We start from the raw sequence: 18,244 nt of genomic DNA, 5'->3' as shown, positions 1-18,244 counted from the left end.
CCACTACTCCACCGAATGGAGGAGAAAACCCCTTCTTACCGTGCACGGTGGGGGAAGGGCTTCTTGTGGGCTGCAGAAAGGGGTCGCTAGAAGCGCTGGACGTGTTCAGAAAGGAGCCCAGCAGATCCTGACCTGGTGGCTTAGCAGGGGCTCCAAAGGGGTCAAAGGCGGCACCTGGAAAACAAAGGGAAACTGCATCTCTTCATCCTGTCAGTTAACAGCGCTGTAAATACTGAGCGGCTGCCGCTATGACTTGGCCAGATACTTAACCGATAAGGATGTGCTTCCTCTTGACTTCCCTCAGCCCCTCCCAGCCTTACAGCTTTCTCGGGAACCAACAGTGGGTCCCGACACAGCAGGAATCACCCCACCTCGGGAGAAGAAAGAGTCTGGACTTATTGATTAGAAAAGCCGTAACTCTAAATGAGGGTCCAATTAGCTTCTATAAATCCTGTGTGTGTGCGTGCGCCTGTGTGTAGTGTATAGTGTGCATGTATGTGTGCGTGTTTGTGTGGTGTGTATTGTGTGTATGTGTGTATATATGTATCTGTGTGGTGTGTATGTGGTGTGTGTGGTACAAGTATGTATTGTGTGCGTATGCATGTGTGTACATTTGTGTATGTGTATGTGTACATTGTATGTGTGAATTGTGTATGGTGTGTGTGTGTATACACCACACCACAGTACAGGTATCTGTTCTTATCTTCTGCCTTGTCTGAGACGGTCTCATTTCTCTGCTTCCTACCTCAGGCCTGGAGCTCCTGGGGATGTCTGCCTCTACTTTCCATCACACTGCAGAAGTGTTAGGATTACAGATGCCCACCCCTACATACCCAGCTTTTTGTGGGCTCTGGGGACTCAGACTCAGGTTCTAACACAAGCTCTTTTACCCAGTGAGCTCTCTCTCCAAGCCAGCTTTTGAAGATATTAGCAACATAAAACCAGTAAGTTATAGACACAGACTGCCCGAGAAAACAAGCTCAACACAGATAGTCCATGAGTTGCCCAACTAGGTATAGGCCACAGGGGTTTGGTGACTAATGAGTGTTCATGTAAAAGGAACTGTGGGAAAATACCGTGCAGGGGGAACTCCTAGCACTGCAGAACTAGATATGCAGCTCAATTGGTAGAGTATTTGCCTACCATACATGAAGCCTTGGGTTTGATCCCCAGCACCACACAAGACTAGGCATAGTGGCGCATGCCTGAAATCTCAGAATTTAGAAGGTAGAAATAGGAACATCAGAAGTTCAAGGTCATCCTGGGCTACGAAGTGAGTTCAAGCTCAGCCTGAGTCATGTAAGACCTATCTCAAAAGAAAAAGGCAACACGGCTAAGTAGGCCTGGCTTCAACGTTGTTTTAAACTGACCTTCAGCTCACCTGAAAGCTAAAAGTGGAACAAAATGAGGGCAGCGAGTAAAACTGAACTCTCATCCCTTCTTGAATCCACAAATTACAAACATTTCTAAAACACTGACTCGATGGCGTGCTAGGAGCTACGGCAGTGGTGCTCAGCCTGTGGGTCTCGGCCCCCTTTAGGAGGGCAAATGACCCTTTCACAGGGGTCTCCTAAGACCATCAGAAAACACAGACATGTGCATTATGATTCATAATAGCAGCAAAATCACAGTTACGAAGGAGCAATGAAATAATTTTATGGTTGGGGGCCACCACAACACGAGGAACTGTATTAAAGGGTCACAGCATCAGGAAGGATGGGAACCGCTCAGCTAGAGAAAGCTGTAAGGGAGTTAAGAAGGTGGGAAGTCCCAGTTGTCAGCAATAGTGAATCTTCCTGGGGCTATCCTGTGTTACAAAAAAGACCTTGGGTGGTCCTCAATTTCTCCCTGGCAAACGGAAGTGATGTCACCTTCACTCATCCCTGGAGAAACTGAGGTACAGAAATTTGCTTTTGTTCAATCCAGGGAACACTATGCTAGACTCAGGTTCAAGTCTTCCAGCTCCAAACACCAGCTAACCACAAGCAAGAGTCACGAAACCAACGTGACCCAGTCACCGAGCTGCCTGGAGACACCCGCCCTCTTGAATTCTCGCTCTTGAGCAAGGAACAAAATCTCCTCAAGCTACCTAAAGTGAGATGTCACTTCCAAATCCGTAAGCACCCAGCTGAGCATGACGGCTGGCATTCCTGGAGTGGGGCTGACCCAATCTAGAAATAGAGCCTGAGGATCAAACCAGCAAACAGACACTTCCCACTGTCACGATGCAGAGGGACGTGTGGCTCACGAGTTTACAGCTATGACCTCACCCGCACAGCGCTCTCCCAACACCGAGGGGTCAGCAGATCGGGCTTGCTGCAGTAGCGATGATACCTACGCCGTTTCAGGCAGCATGTTGCAGAATTCACAATCCTTGCCCCACTTAGGATTCACGAGACCTCCTCCTCTCTGACATGAGAACACTAGGCTTTGCAGGGTGGCTGAGAGAGGACAGTGAGTAAGCCCGGTCGTGTCCAGCTTGAAGCTAATCAATGGAGAAGACACTAAAGACGCCTTAGATTACTGGAGCACTTTTAATATCAGCTTGTTTTAGAAATTCTCTTGTAACCAAAGACAAAATGTGAATTATGTGGATGAGTTAGCCCTCACCATTACGCCCGTAAGCATTATCCCCAACTAAGAAAACTAAGAGGGTTTTTGTTGCTATGTTGTTTTGATTTGAGACAGGATCTCACTACGTAGCCTTGGCTGGCCTAGAACTCCCTATGTATACCAGGCTGGCCTGAAACTTACAGAGATCTACCTGCCTCTGACTTCCAAGTGCTGGGATTAGAGGTGTGTGCCACCACACCTGGCCACATTAAGTTTTTAACAAAGTCACCCAAATAATTAGTCCTGTGATTCAAATGCAGGCCACTAATTCTAGACTTGGCATCCTTTCTTCTGTTTCTTTCTGGAGGGACAGAACACTTGAGCCACACAGCTGGGTCTGCCACTAACACCTGGGTAGGCTCAGCATATCTATGATTTCACAGACAGAATTAACTCATGCCGACAGTGCCTTTCAGCTCTGACATACACACACCTAGCAGCATGGGAGAGTTAAATTATCAAACACCCTTAGCATGCTTTGTCTTAAAACTCAGCTATGGAACACCATGCTGCCTTTGACCTTGGGATTTTGTTTCCTTGATGGACCTTCATCCTGATAAATCAGAACTGGATGGAAGGAAGCAAGGCATAGAAGAAAGAGCCACCATGTAGGACACAGGCTCCTAGGTTCACATCCAGCCACTGACAATTGAAACTGTACCCATGGTCTGTGGTTCTGATTCCCCTTCTCACAAGAGGCATCCAACTGACCTTCACAAGCCAAGACCAGCCCAGAGCCTCCAGAGAAGCCGAAGGAATAGCGCCCACGGTTGAGATTCATCTCTTTACCCTCTCTAAGGTAGCATTGCTTGGTTAACCCTGACAGTCACAGTGGGAGCTGGTTTGTTCTGGTTATTCAGAAGCTGTAGTGAATCTCTGGTACCAAGGCTACATCATCTTGCAAATGTCAATGCTGTGGCTGGCCAGGAAAGGACTGTGGTGGTGTGTCAAGGGAAACTAGCTAAGTATGCATGGCTCAGACACCTTACAAAGACCAGATACATTTCTCTCCCGAGCTATGCTGCCAGCCTGAGCCCCTTGAGTATATTCTGATGCAATCAAACACTTCTCTGTATAGTCAGGATATATCTGGAAAACTAGAATTCAAGGAAAGTATTACAGGGGTCTGATGAAGAGCTCTGAGTCTACAGGTCAAGTGTGGACCCTGGCACCATCCTTTCCCAGCTGTTTGAACAAATGCTGCTAATTAAGCGCTAATCTTCCATTTCCTCAGCTATGAAGCGGGGACAGCAATAGCCTCTGTCTACTGGATTTCATAAGAACTGAGTCATATTCAATCGTGTATTCCACATCTGGCAAGTGGCTAGTATCAAACAGATATCAGCTGCCGCAGTAAATAAATAGCTCATTCGTCTCTATCTCCAAGCAGAAATCACTAAAGTAGACTCAAGGCTTACGTCCCACGCAGAGAAAATTGAGAGTGCAAGAGTTAAGCCCAGGGATCAGGATGCCTGCTTTGAGTTTTGAGGTAACGCCTTCTAGGTGCACCAGGAAAGCTGCAACGGTGACATCATAACGATGCGGCAGGCTAAGAAAGACCCGCACAGCACCAGTGGGCACGCCAACACAGAGGAAATTTCACAAGGTTCTATCCACCCGTAGATGAACAGCTGTGGATGGAGGAAAGGCTGCTGGCTCCCGGAGATGAGCTCCCTGATAGGTTACCCAGTTCCAGGTAGTCAGTCCTAAACACAGATGAGCAACACGAAAGGGGCTGAGTAGGCGGATGTAGATATAACAATAATGATTAAAAAAGAAGAGATTATGAATTTGAGATGGGAGTGGGAGGGACATGGGAGGAGTTGGAGGAGGAAAGGGGAAAGGGTGAGAGGATGCAAATACAGTACTCATGTATGAAATTCTCAGAATGAATGAATGAATAAAGAGTTCAAGCATATCCTTATACCTTTCTACCAAAATGGACCATATTTGTGTTTCCCTTACGTTCTCCGAATGAACTCTCAAGGAAACCAGAGAAGTTCAGCTTATTGAAACATATGAGTTCTACATGTTTGCCCCAAAAGTCACTCCTGAAATCTGAGAGAGCCGAGAAACACCGGAAGATTACCTTCGCCCACTCTCAGGGTTGGCGATGCGGTGGCTGAGGCGGTAGTGCGGCGTGGTGTGGACTGCGCAGATGCAGGTCCGCTAGGGTGAAACACGTCTTCCACCGTGGCCTGTCCTGCCTGAGCAGGACCTGTGGCGCCTCCACCCCCAAACAGGTCACTCAGCAGTTCAGAATTGCTGGGAGGAGCTGCCAGGGGAGAGAAGTTCGTGTTCACGTCAGACCCTTCCAGACCCAGAAGGTCCACCTCTTCCGGGGGAGGGGGAGCAGCTGGCTCCTGCGGCTTTTTGCTGGGCTTCTTGGCTCCGTGAGGCTTGTCGCCGTTGGCGTTGCCATGCGGGCTGGAGAGGGTCAGTAGCTCGTCATCTGACTGCTCGCTTTCCTGATTCACCAGGGCAGCGTGGTCCTCCTCGCAGAACGACTTCTCTGATTTCTGATCTACGAAAGACCAGTGTGCAAATAAATGATTGGATGGCCGGCCACTGGGTCAGGCGTGTTTAGTTGTGTGCACGTCGTTGCAGAAAGAGGAGATCCGAGCAAACCAGTCCTTTCAAACCTGAGTTTGGCAGCCCCGAGCAGACAGTGCTTTCAGACCCCCGCCACGTGCAATAACTGATGTATTTTTTGAGCTCAGATCAACAGCAAGTAGCACCTCGATGCTGATTTCCAGGCACCGTGCGGGGTGCTACAGAAAATGACAGTAACACCTAGGCCTTTGCAGACACCCCTCACTGCTTTTTATTTCTCCCCGTGACCGGAAGCAGAAGCAGCGCACCCTAAGAAGTGGACTACTTGGCTCTGCCTCCCAGTCCTCCAACAGTCCCGAAAGGAGATATTTTCCCACACAAAATAGGCTTAGGAAAGCCGCGTCCGCTGGAGAAAAATGGAAAGCTTTCATGTGGCTTTCGAAACCCTGCTCTTCCACAGCTCTCCCTTACCTCTCTCCAAACAGGACCTGTCTATACCACAGGCAGGTTCACACTGTGAACCCCAATTCTGAAATACAAAGCTCTGGAGGAAGGGCGGGGCTGATCTAAGTTTGGTGTGAGTTTCAGCAGCAGTGTCTGTTCAGCACGGGTATATGAGGTTATCTGCAGGCTTCTGCCGCCTCATTCATGTCATTTATATGTCATTTATATGTCCCACTGAGGAAACACTGGTTGCAGGTTGTTATCTGAGATGCAATTGGCGATGTTACGTGATATATTTTACATACCTTTGCAAACTGCAAAAATCCCAAACAGGTAAGAGAATACATCTGTGCTAAAACCTACTCACACCTCCAGAGACTCTTTCTTTTTTAAAAGATTTTGTTTTGTGTGTATGTGTGAGTGCCTGTGTATGTATGCCTGGATACAGTGTGTGTGCTTGGTGTCTCTAAAGGCCAGAAGAGGACATCAAATCCCCTGTGACTGGAAGTTACAAATGGTCCTCTGTAAAAGTTTCAAGTGCTCAGACCACTATGCCATCTCTCCTGGCCTGTACAGAAATTATCTCTACATATTAACATGGCAATGGGAAAGGAAGAGTAATGTCTTATTAGGAACTGTTACTGTGAGAAAGATGCAAGTAAGGACCAAAAGGGGCCAGCCATCTATCTGCAAGCCACATCTGGCTGGGCTTCCAAGTCTGAGAGGATTCCATTCCATTTTTCAAGAGAAAACTTTGTAAGCAAACCTTTTGATCCAAAGGAATCATGTGAATACCTTTTAATCCAACACTGAAAATACCCACAGGCTATAGGAATACTGTCACGTTCACATGACAGAGCAAAGTCAATCATGTAAATGTTACCTAAGTCATCTCTAAAGGTGAATTCCCACGTCTTTTGCATATAAAGTCTTGACTATTCAATTCTCTATCACACTTTGTAGCTAGCCTGTGCAAATTTCAAAGCAAGCATGGCCAGTGTACACTAACTAGAATGCCAATGGCTGCCCCCTCAGGAGAGTAACGTAAAATGCTAGGTTGAGAACGAGTCTGGAAATGCCTCCAGGTGTGGAGAAACTAGCACAGTGATGGAGGCCTGTGTGGGCTAATGATTGCTAAAGCTACTAGCAGATACAGACCAGCTGACTTCCTTCACCAAGCCAGGCCAAGAACCATCCTGCCTTGCTGGAGGTATAGCGCTTGACAGAAGCCCAACATTGTGTCTTTAGAATATCCGCCTGAAGGCAGGAACTGAACACTTTGTTAAGCTTTCCGAGTTGTCAGCAGCCTAAAGAGAGATCTTAGAATACACCACACTCCATCAGTCTTGGAAGATGTGGCTTGGAAACACCATGCAAATGAAGAGGGTAGAATTCACCCTGCGTTGGCTTTCTGGCCAGTCTGAGCACTCATGGACTTGAGAGCAGGCAAGTCGCCAACTTGAAAAATAAATGAAGGGAAGAGTCTGCCATAAGGGAGAAGGGAACCTTTCTTTGAGATTGCGTCAAGAAGACTTTTAATAATACCAGACAGCTTAATCACTTAACCACGTAACCATCCTCAAGGTAAAGGCTTTGCTGTACCTTGCCAACAGAGAGAGGCAAAGAAGCCACCTTGCCCAAGATTCCTGGGATGGTCTGGAGGGAGATCTGCTGGTGCCTGACCTGCAAGACAAACAGCCACATGGTCAACCAAGCACAAGGAACAAAGCAGCACAGTAGGCGATGCAGAGGCTTCGACCGGAAAACCCAAACCAGCCATGGCTATACCTCCTAAGGCCAGCGTCTCCTGGTGCTCCTGCTGAGAGGAGAAGAGGATGCTGGGGTTCACATCTTTGGGGCAGTAGTGCTCCCATGGTGGAGTTAAGTCAATCACTTTGTCTTGGGGCTGGACTTCTATATCCAGTGTCACTTGGAACAGCTGAGGATATTTTTCTGGTACATCGCATGCATCCAGCTCAGGCCTGGTGGAAAGAAAAACAACAGCACAAATAGTGCAGCCAGCAGGATGCCCGACAGAGGGCCCAGCCCAAGCTGACTTGAGTTCTGCTTGAAACTCACTTCGACATAGACTCAGTCACTAACTAGGTGTCACTTTGCTATGCCTCAGTTTCCCCACCTAGAGGAAACAGGAGAATAACACTCGTTCAAATTGTTTGACTTCCTTTGGGACATATTAATGAAAGTGCCGTGAAAAGCAGAGTTGATACACCTGCTAGTATACATTGGCATGGCTACATGGGTCATCAAAATTAATGAGACAAGCCCAATGCCACCTTCTGAGCCTGAAGCCCTGAATCCCTTCATAGCTTCCAGCAACAACCCCCATCACCCCAGATACAGCCACACCGTGAAATCCATAGCCACTTTATGTTACAGCAACCTCAGGGCAATAATTGATGCAGCTACATTCCCTAGAAACTCTTTTGGTGCTATAGCCAGCCCTCCTTATGAGGGGTCACTGCTTATGCTATCTCAGAAATTAAACTATGCTATTCCTGTTGGGCATAGGCATCCACAAAAAAAAATGCAAAGGGTCGAGGTCATAATTCTTTGTTCCCTGACATGGAACTTTAGACCTTTCTGGTTAGTTTGTGGATCTATTTGCACTGCTTAAGATCAATCATACTCAAATGAAAGCTTTCAAATTCATGCAGCCTTTCTTTGTGGTGAAGCCTGCTGCTCAGAGCTCTGGAGATGGCAGCATGCCATTACAGACACTCAGGGCTGTCCTATAATACTGGTAAAGACCTCAGGTCCACACAGCACTTACTTGGTGAATTTTAGGATGGTTGTGTCCAATGGTATGAATCCAGAATGAAACTGGAGCTGGAATATCTGTGTGTTGGTCACCTAAAAATTCATGGGAGAAGCATGATCAGTAGGAGAAAGGGAAGTCGGCACCAAATATTGTGCTGGGGAGCCAGTACCTTCTGTTGCTTCTTTACCTGATTCTTTGCGGACTATGAATAGTAAATGCTCCATCAAGGATCATTGTTTCGTTTTGTTGTTGTTTGCTTGTTTGTTTGTTTGTTTGTTTGGCTTTTTCTGTTTTTTTGAGACAGGGTTTCTCTGTATAGTCTCAGCTGTCCTGGCTTTGTAGACCAGGGGCTAGACTGGCCTCAAACTCATAGCAATATGCCTGCCTCTGCCTCCCTGAGTCCTGGGATTAAAGGCATGTGCCAACATGTCCGGCCTAGGGTCAGTTTTGTAAAGCTAAGAATACAGTCTTACTTTTGTTAATCCAAACTTAGGCAATAGATGGAATATATGCTCTTAGCAAATATTTGATTCATTAAGATATAATTGCTTGCAACGTCTTTCCCAATAACCAAAGAGTAGAAACAATCTAAACGTGGAGAGCTAACAAATGTGATATATCCATTCAATGGAATATTACTTAGCTATATAAAGGAATGAAATAATGTTACATGCTAAAACACAAATAAACCCTCATGATATTACACTGAGTGGAAAAAGCCAGCCATAGGAGACCACATACTGTATGATTCTACTGATATGAAATATCCCTTAAAAAGTAACTTTATAGAAACAAAAAAGGTCATGGTGTTCAGGAGGTGAGGAAGGAAGTACAGGGTGGTTTAGTGACTGCTAATGGGTACAAAGTTTCCTTTAGCAGTGAAGGAAATATTCTTAAATTAGATAATTCTGGTAGTATCAACAACTTCTGCATATACTAAAAATCAAAGCATTTGGGGAAGGCATTCTGGGAATCAAACTCAGGTCATCAGGCTTGGTCACAAGAACTTTTACCTGCTGAGCTATCTCTTGGGCAACAATTCTTAACCATACACATATTTAGTTAAAAACTATCATTTCATAGTGAGTCCCTAAACACAGCACTCAAAGAAAGACTCAGCTTCTCAAGAACATGGTTTTCTCAAAGTTCTGCTGCATCTACCCACGGCTGTGTATAGGCACAACCTGCCTTAACCTCCATCCCCTCCCGCAGTGATGAGGAAGATGGGCATCAGCAGGCTTTCAGGGTCTTTTTCATTCTAAACTTACAAGTCAATCGAGCCCAAAATGATACAGAGAAAATACCCAGTAATATTCATATTACAAATTCAGGTGAGCATATAGTGCAAGTTCTCCTGAAAGCTTACCTTAGCCTGAAGCCGGCTCCCAATGGTTGACCGCAGGTGGTACATGGAAACAATGACGTCGCCTTGGACTGTGATGTTTAGAGGAATGAAGATCTTCCCGTCTTGGACACGGTATTCTCTTTAAGTGGAGATCAAAAGAGACCATGGGAGTGTCCAATCTGATACAATCACAGACCTAGGCATGCTCCTTTACGGCTCTGAGGGACCTGCTTGCCCACGCTTGGACAAAGAAGCTACTTCCTTTTGCAAAGGTAGGAATGAGTCCAATATGGACTGTTCCTGAGCTAGTAGAGTCTGACCCAATGTAGGCCTTCTTTCTCCATCCCATCCGAATTTCTAAACAACATATTGTTTTCCTCAAACCATCATTTCTCATACAGTCTTTTTCCTGACTTTAACAGTAAAATTCAACCAAGGTCAGAATAGAAACAGAAATGGGATCTAGAACACTGACTCCTAAGTTAATCTATTACTAACTAAGTCTGTGTTGGGTGACCAGCCTCTCCCTTGTCTCCTAAACCCCAAGGACCTCCCACTTGTGCCTATTCATCTTTGTAGATCATATAAGTACTTTAAAGTACATCATCTTTATAGTGGTTTGAATGATAATGGCCCCCACAGGCTCATATATTTCAATAGTTGGTCCTCAGTTGGTGGAACTGTTTGGGAAGGATTAAGAGGTGTGGCCTTGTTGAGGGAGGTACCTCACAAGGGGTGGACTTGAGGCTTCAGAAACCCACACCATTCCTACTTATCTCTCTCTGCTCCTGGTTGTTGTTTCAAGATGTAAGATCTCAGCTACTGTGCCAGCACCATGCCTGCTGGCATGTTCCTATGCTCTCCACGTGATGGTCACGGACTCAACATTTCAAGCTATAAGTCCCCACTAAACTGGTTTTTCCATAAGTTGCCTTGATCATGGTGTCTAATCACATCAATTTAAAAGTTACCAAGACAATGGTCTACCCAAATCACTGAGTCTCCCCCTTAAGAGTCTTCCTCCTCTGTGCCCATGTCCCCCCCCATTATCTGAATACTCCAAGCACCCCTGCAGAACACAGTATCACTGTGAGTAAAGGAAACAAAGTCTTGGATTAGTTATGTTCATCTTTGATTACACATATGTTGAGCTTTAAAAAAAAAATTACCCACCACAGAGGTAAGCAGGAAGAATCCAGCTTACAAAGGAATTAAATACATAAGAAGAGAGGAGAAAATATTGTGACTTACTTCATTCGTTCAAAATCTGTGCATGTTGAGTATATTTTAGTTTCTCCAATCAGCACATCACAGTAAGGGCGGCACCCATTTCTCTGTTTATTGAAGAAGGGAATTGGGCTAACGGTGATCGCCTTGATCGTGAGTGGCTTGAAATGAGGGCGGTAGGGCTTGTCTGCAAGTAGGTCACACATGTAGCCTAAGTATCTGAAACAGAAAACCGCTGTTCTATGAGCCCATCGGAGAAAGGGGATTGGACAGTTTCTGCTGTGAAGTCTGTCCTTGATAACTAAATTGCAATAAAAGTGTTCTCTGCAACACTCCTTAACACTAACCACCAAAGGGGAATGCAGGCAATTAAGAAAGTTTATATAGCAGAGCCAAAGCCATGATTTGGTTCCCTGCATGCATATGGTTGCTCGCCCAGTCTTTAACTTCAGTTCCAAGAGGGTTGACACCCTCTTCTGGCCACACAGGCACCAAACATATACATACATAGTATATACTTACATACATGTAGGCAAAACATCTATATATATGTATATATACATATATATAACATAAAACAAATAAAGATTGTTTTGAATGAGAGAAAGCTTGTTTCCACTGACATGCTGAGCCGATAGCAGCGTGTTTACTCAGTCGAAAGCGTGCAGCAGTGTTACACTAGCCTGATATCTGAGCATCCATTTCTATTAAATCAAGCAGATTAAGTATGTCAGCAAAAGGCAGAGTTGGATAAACTTTAGAATTTATGATCAGGAATTTTATCCAAAGAAGTAAGAAGATGGAATTTAAGTAAGAACACAGAAACTAATTATAACTCTGGGAAAGAAAATTAATCAGCTAGCTAAAAATGTGCTTCCTTTTTAAAAAGCCATTTTGACATTATTTATTATAACCTATATCTATCTATCACAGTCCTGTGTCTCAGTCATGAGAATAAGTAGGTTTTACAACACTATTCTATCCATATTTTTTGCATTTTCGTGCAATGATCACCAGTGTGTCTTTCTTTTCTTTTTCTTTCTTTTATCTTTTTTTTTTTTTTTTTTTTTTGAGATAGGGTTTCTCTGTGTAGTCCTTGCTGTCCTGGAACTTGGTTTGTAGACCAGGCTGGCCTCAGACTTACAGAGATCTGCCTGCCTCTGCCTCCTAAGTGCTGGGGTTCAAGGCCTGTGCCACCATCTTGTGACCACCAGTGTATGTTAATAAAGACATAAAGCATGAAACCAGAAGACACTGGAAGCTTGGCCTGGAGAGAATGGTTAAGCTATGTTCAGTGGGTATTTGTTTTTAGACTGGTTCTTATCACAGCCTCCGTCCAGTTCTCACCCACGTTTCCTCTCCTCTTAAATGAGGAACCTGGCTTGGCTGTGGTGGTGCACCTTTTAATTCCAGCACTTGGGAGATCTCTGTGAGTTTGAGCCCAGCCTGGTCTACAGAGTGAGTTCCAGGACAGCCATGGCTACCCTCTCTTGAAAACAACAACAAAAACAAAACAAAGAAAAAAGCAAACACAGACATTCTTTAAATTTTCCTTTTAGTTTTAAAATCACAGACTTTGAAATGAGGGTTCATGAATCTGTATGACAACCCAGTTTTCTCATCCATTTTAATTGTCATCACAGTTCAGGATAACGCTGGCTCAATTAGACAAAATGTCAAAGACAGCTCCCATGAGGCCACCCTTCCTCAGCACTGGGTACCACATAAACTGCACATGCATCCGTCCTGCACCTCCATCACTGTACCTCCTGTGGGACGGGGATAGTCCGATGCCCGGTCGCTTTGCGTAGAGCAATCGAATGGCGGGTCCGGGAGTAGAGTAGAGATTACAGAAAATGAACATAGCACCAACCAGAATCGATGATGCGGCCCGTCCATCCTGTCAAAGAAGACCCACAAACTCATCAGAAACGTAAGATCTGGGGAAAGACTGCTTGCCAAGAAAGAGAGAACAGAGGGAACCCTCCTAATTGTGGGTTCCTTTTACTTTGGAATTGTTCATTTCAAAACCAAAAAAAAAAATCTGTCCCCGCTGTGAGCTCACAAAGCAGCAAGAAAAGACTGTATGAAAGCCGACTCTATAATCACCCAAGAAGCTCATCAAAATGAATTCCACTTGCATCTATTTGCTGAGAAATAGCTGATGGGCTTTTCATCATGGTGTCTCATCACAGCAACTGAAACCCTGAGACAGACAGTTATGTTTAATCTTTGTTAGAGCTAGTTACACGTTCATCCTATTTTTTATATTCTTTCTGCTAAACAACCAAACTTAATTGTTTTCCAAAAAATGTGTGTGTGTGTGTGTGTGTGTGTGTGTGTGTGTGTGTGTGTGCGCGCGCGTGTGCGTGCATCCTCACGTGCACATGTGCTAGCACACAGGTACCTGCAGAGGCCAGAAGATGTCCAGGTGCCTGGACATCTTAAGGACAGTTGTAAGCTGCCTGATGTGGGTGCCAGTGCTCTGGATGAGCATATCTTCTTAACCACTGAGCCATCTCCCCAGCTCATTATAAGAACTTTTAAATGCCAGGCTCATTCTGGAGCCATCCCAATTCTGAGAGAACTGACAAAGCCTGCTTTCCATATTGTCATCCATGCTGTTGATTTTTTTTTAACATAACCAAATGAAGCTTTCACCCAGGTGGATGCTGATCTATTAATCACCCACAACTCCAAGCAGATATTGAGACATGACTCAACTGAAAAGTGAATAACGCAGCCCAGCTTACTCCATCTTAACCACAAGAAAGTTGGAAATCTCAAGCAGGAACCCCATAAACTTTCCCAAGACTTGCTTGCCTCACTGCAAAATATTTAGGTGGCTTGATCCTTGTGCTGAGCTGAGCCTGTGGAGTTCTTTTTTTCCCTAAGAGTTTTAAGTTTTATGTGATGACTCATTTGGCTTATTCCCATAGCTCTGCAGGATCAAACCCCTCGCTCTTGGGGGAGGGGATTCTCTGCTTCCTCAGCACCTTTGTTATGTTTTCTCATAGAAGACAAAGATCTGCAGCAATTTCTCCGTGTGCTGTCAGCAATTTGTCACAGGGTTTAAGTCCTGAAAGTGGGCTAACTTGGGGTGCTGCAAAGCTATAGAATCTACTGCCTCAGTACTGCCAACTTTATCTCATCAGCTGTCCCTGCCAGCCTGACATTTGTCCCCCTGCAGAAAAGACAGAGTGAAGGGGTTAGAATCATATGGCATACGTCAAGACTTCATTATCCCTGTTCTGAAAATTGAAAGGGAGTGGGGTGATGAGCAACATTTTTCTTATTCATTATTCTTTCCAGAAATTAGCCTCCTTGCCACTCTTACTAAACCGTAGCTCTTAGATGTGTGTCTACTCATTTTATCTATCACAGAGGTCTTTTTTAAAAAGTTTTACTTTTTGTTAAAGGACTGCTCTATGCTAATTATTTTAAACAAAACAGTGATGTACACAGGAGGGCACTGAAGGGCTAATGCATAGCTTCCATTCCTTTTCCCCGGGCTGGTCAAGACTTCCTGACTCATTCATGCATGTTCTTTATAAGTGATGCTAAGGATGTCCTGACAGACAACAGTCCTTTGTCAACCTCTTTTTCTTCCACTTTATAGAGTCTCTATTCCCCCCTCCCCTTTGTGTTTATACCTCACAGTCTTGGAACTGTCCTCACTTAAGCTCAACAAGAAATGGCACTGATGGAAAAGATGATGGCTCTGCCTCCAAGAGCAGCTGCTGATGCTGCCTGGGAAGGCTCCTTGCCTCCGGGAGTCAGGGAGAGGCTCTGGGGGACATAGCTGCCCATAACCAGCCAGCCGTTTCTCTAACAGGTGCCCGAAGCTTCTCAGGCTCTTCATAAAGGTGGCAGCTGGCCTGCATCTCCCCCCAGGCACTCATCAGAGGCCTCTGACATTCTTCATAGTGCTTCATGGTGATCGCACAGGTAGGATACTTGAAGCCTGATGCTGAATCCAGGTCCCCCTTTAGACGGGATAGCCAATGTGCCATCTTTCCAGCTCTTTTCATAGCATGTTTTTAAAAAAATTATTACTATTATGGCTATTGTTTTTGCCTGAATATATGTTTGTGTATCACATGCAGGTCTGGTACCTAAGGTCAGAAGAGGACACTGGATTCCGGAGCTATAGTTATAAGTAGTTGTGAGCCACTAGACACGGGTTCTGAGAACCGAACTTGGGTCCTCTGTAGGAGCAGCAGACACTCCTAGCCACTGAGACATCTCTCCAGCCCCCTTTCATGACTCTCTTGAGCTTGCACATGATGACAGGGAGCAGGGACTATGCAAGGACGGTTTAGCATGACCAGCGGCTCATAGTAAGTACCGTCTCCATGGCAACATCTCCACCAGCATGTCAGGTCCCTTTATCTTAGTCACTGTAGTGACCGCAGCAATCAAATCCCTCAGATGAATCCGCAAAGCCTGGATTTTTTAATACATTGTGATGGCATTATGAGAGCCACTACCTTCTCCAAACTTTTGTTTTGTTTCATTTTGTTTCTTTCAAGACAGGGTTTCTTTGCATAGCTCTAGCTGTCCTGGAGCTAGCTCTGTAGACCGGGCTGGCCTCAAAATCAAAGAGATCCACCTGCCTCTCCCTCTCAAGTTCCGAGATTAAAGATGTACACCTCTACCCCCAGCTCTACCTCTCTGAACTTTAGAAAAAATTTAAGTAAAAATCCCCCTATGCATGCAAGGCTGCCTAGACCCTAAAATCAACCTGTTCTTTGGGTGATTCAAAGGCAAGCCCCGCAGCCACTGACATTAAATGCCTACAGATACCCAGTTTTTGCATTGCTTGCCAAGTATTTGGGAGTTGAAACAGAAATACTAAAAAGTTCTTCAACTGTTTTCTCTGTTCTAGCCAGCTGGCTCTTAAGGAGGGGAGAGTCATCCAGCAGGCCTCACAGCAAAGCAAAACCACGAACAGCAACACAAACTGACTGATGTTTGCAGAAGGAATGACTATTTTCTAGTGCTCATACTCAGTCCAGTGTGTTCGTATACGCAGCCACTTGCTCATATCTTTTATGTCAAAGTTCAAAGGCAGTTTCTTCCTGCAAGAGGAGAGTCCCACAGGAAATGGGCAGGGAATGGCCTGGGGCGATAGCATGAATTAAATGCTACAGGTGATGTTTAGGTGCACAGCGGAAATGCCTGTGCTATGAAAAATACTCAAGAGTTGGAAAGACTTTGCTGGAAGTTGAGTGTTAAGGGACTGTTAAGAGTCCTGGGAGGAAGGACTGAGGAAAGGGCCTATAGGAAACCCAAGCCGAAGACCTATCCATCCTTTTGGAAAATATTTGGAAATACAGCTGGTCCATGAAACTACTTGCAGAGGTATAAATGCCACTGTCTCTTGTATTTTTTTTAAAACACAAATAGTTAAGAAAATGAAATATGTTTACAACCATTTTATCCATACAAGGTTTAGTGGATTTTTACACATGTATACACAATGCTTTTCCTACCTCTTTTATAACACTTGGCAAACTTAAGAACCTCTGCTATTTTATGTAGATCATGAACACAGACATCTCCCACTTTTACTCAAACATCAAGCCAAGGATAAAGGCAGGTATATTGTGGCACACACCTGTAATCCCATCACTTGGAAAACTGAGGCAGGAAGATTGCCCCAAATTCAGGAACTGCCTGGACTATAGAAATTCATCTCAAAAAAAAAAAAAGAAAAAGAAAGAAAAAAAAAAGGTTTTGACACTAATACATCATTTCTTCTCTTCCCTCATTTTTACCTGCCCAGTATTTCTTTACCTTTAAGTAGAGGTTCAGTAAATACTGCTGAGCATGGGCTTCCCCCTTCTGGACACAGCTGTCCATATTTCACCAACACCCCCAGCAAGAGGAACAAAGATCACTCACCAAGCAGTGGACAACACAGACATTTTTGGGGTTCTGTAGCAGCCAGTTATACATATTCCGACACACAGCAAACAGGTTGTGTAGACTTGGGGCCTGCCTGATAGGCCAACTGCATTCTGAGACCTAAGGGAATGGAGAAAGAAAGTGAAATCTCCCATCAGTTCATCTTCACAAGCACATATCACATGAAACTTCTGGAAGTGGTGTCCTGTCTTCTTTCCATGTACAGAACAGGGCCTAAATGCAGAAAGACAAACCCAATGCATTCTATTTGTTAAGATCTCCATAATCGTGAGTTATAGCCTTGTAGGCATTGTGTCGTCTTTCGGTATGAACAGGCAGAGTTGGAAAAAGGGTTAAATTCAGAAAGAGGAAGAGCCTCACACCATCAATACAGGGTCCAGTACACAGTTCATGGTGCCCTTGAGTCCACTATCTTCCTGCCTCAGTCTCCTGAGTAATAGAATTACAGGTGGGATAGCCTGGCTTAATACGGCACTTGTTTTGTTTTGTTTTGGTTTAATTAAAGAACTCTGTTCTGCCAAAGATATAAAAACACATTCAGAAATCCATTTTAAATTAACTAGACCATTTATGCTAATGCTTGGATTTTTTTTTTATTGCCTTAGGGAACACAGAATTCAGTTTCTAGTCCCCTTCTTCTAGATGTCTCTTAGAAATTCTACAGTCTCTACTTTCATCTCAGCTCTTCCTGATAGCATAAAAAGGCCTGCAGAATGAGCCAGGGGTGGCATATGTATCTTAGGTCTCTCCACCTTCCTTCAACATACATATTTAACAGGTTAGAAAACCAGCATGACATTGCTTGGTCTGATCTGTCTGACAGTCAAATGCGACAAGTTGTGATTAGATGACAGTTTTGTTCACGAGAAAATTTGCTGTCCCCGTTGTGAGTTAGTTGTCTACAGCCTCACTGCTAAGCCCGAGTCTGTTGAGCATTATCCACTAAGGTCAGTGGCACTGGCTGGATGGCCTCGCTGTGGAGGACTCACGCCCTAACTGGCTACGTATTTACTAGACTTATTCCATTTTTATTCATGAGTATCTTATGTGCAGATATGCGTGGGTACGCACAGAGGCCAGAAGAGGGCACAGGATCCCCTGGAGTTGGTTGCTAAATGCTTGTGAGCTGTGAGCTGCCCCACAAAGGTGCTGCGAGCTGAACCCTCATCCTCGGGAAAACAGCAGGTGTTCTTTAGCACTGAGGTCTTAAACGCCCAGCTAATGCTTATCTAATGTATATCTTAAAGATGTACATATATATCTTCAGAAAGGACGGGTGAATAAAATTTGTTAGAAATTTTTTACATTACAGCAGAGTGAAAATACAACAACTTTTCCCTCCTGAGGCAATG

At 44.8% G+C, this 18,244-nt stretch overlaps 1 protein-coding gene across 5 annotated transcripts in view; it reads right to left on the bottom strand.

The window, feature by feature from the left end:
- The window catches only part of Dnajc6 (DnaJ heat shock protein family (Hsp40) member C6), a 151,276-nt gene that overhangs the window by 19,489 nt on the left and 113,543 nt on the right, over window positions 1-18,244 (bottom strand). For all 5 annotated transcript variants that reach the window (XM_060365974.1, XM_060365977.1, XM_060365975.1 and 2 more), the window contains 9 exons: window positions 16,869-16,991; window positions 12,728-12,861; window positions 10,986-11,180; window positions 9,756-9,873; window positions 8,402-8,481; window positions 7,399-7,592; window positions 7,213-7,293; window positions 4,703-5,137; window positions 40-174 (listed from right to left, as the gene is read on the bottom strand). In XM_060365974.1, the coding sequence (XP_060221957.1) occupies window positions 40-174; window positions 4,703-5,137; window positions 7,213-7,293; window positions 7,399-7,592; window positions 8,402-8,481; window positions 9,756-9,873; window positions 10,986-11,180; window positions 12,728-12,861; window positions 16,869-16,991 (1,495 nt within the window). The remainder of the gene's footprint in view (window positions 1-39; window positions 175-4,702; window positions 5,138-7,212; window positions 7,294-7,398; window positions 7,593-8,401; window positions 8,482-9,755; window positions 9,874-10,985; window positions 11,181-12,727; window positions 12,862-16,868; window positions 16,992-18,244) is intronic.

Source organism: Meriones unguiculatus, chromosome 12 (genome assembly GCF_030254825.1).
Source record: "Meriones unguiculatus strain TT.TT164.6M chromosome 12, Bangor_MerUng_6.1, whole genome shotgun sequence".
In the NCBI taxonomy this organism is placed as follows: domain Eukaryota; kingdom Metazoa; phylum Chordata; class Mammalia; order Rodentia; family Muridae; genus Meriones; species Meriones unguiculatus.
Note: the sequence above shows the minus strand (reverse complement) of the source record. Positions and strands in the feature narration are given on the sequence as shown.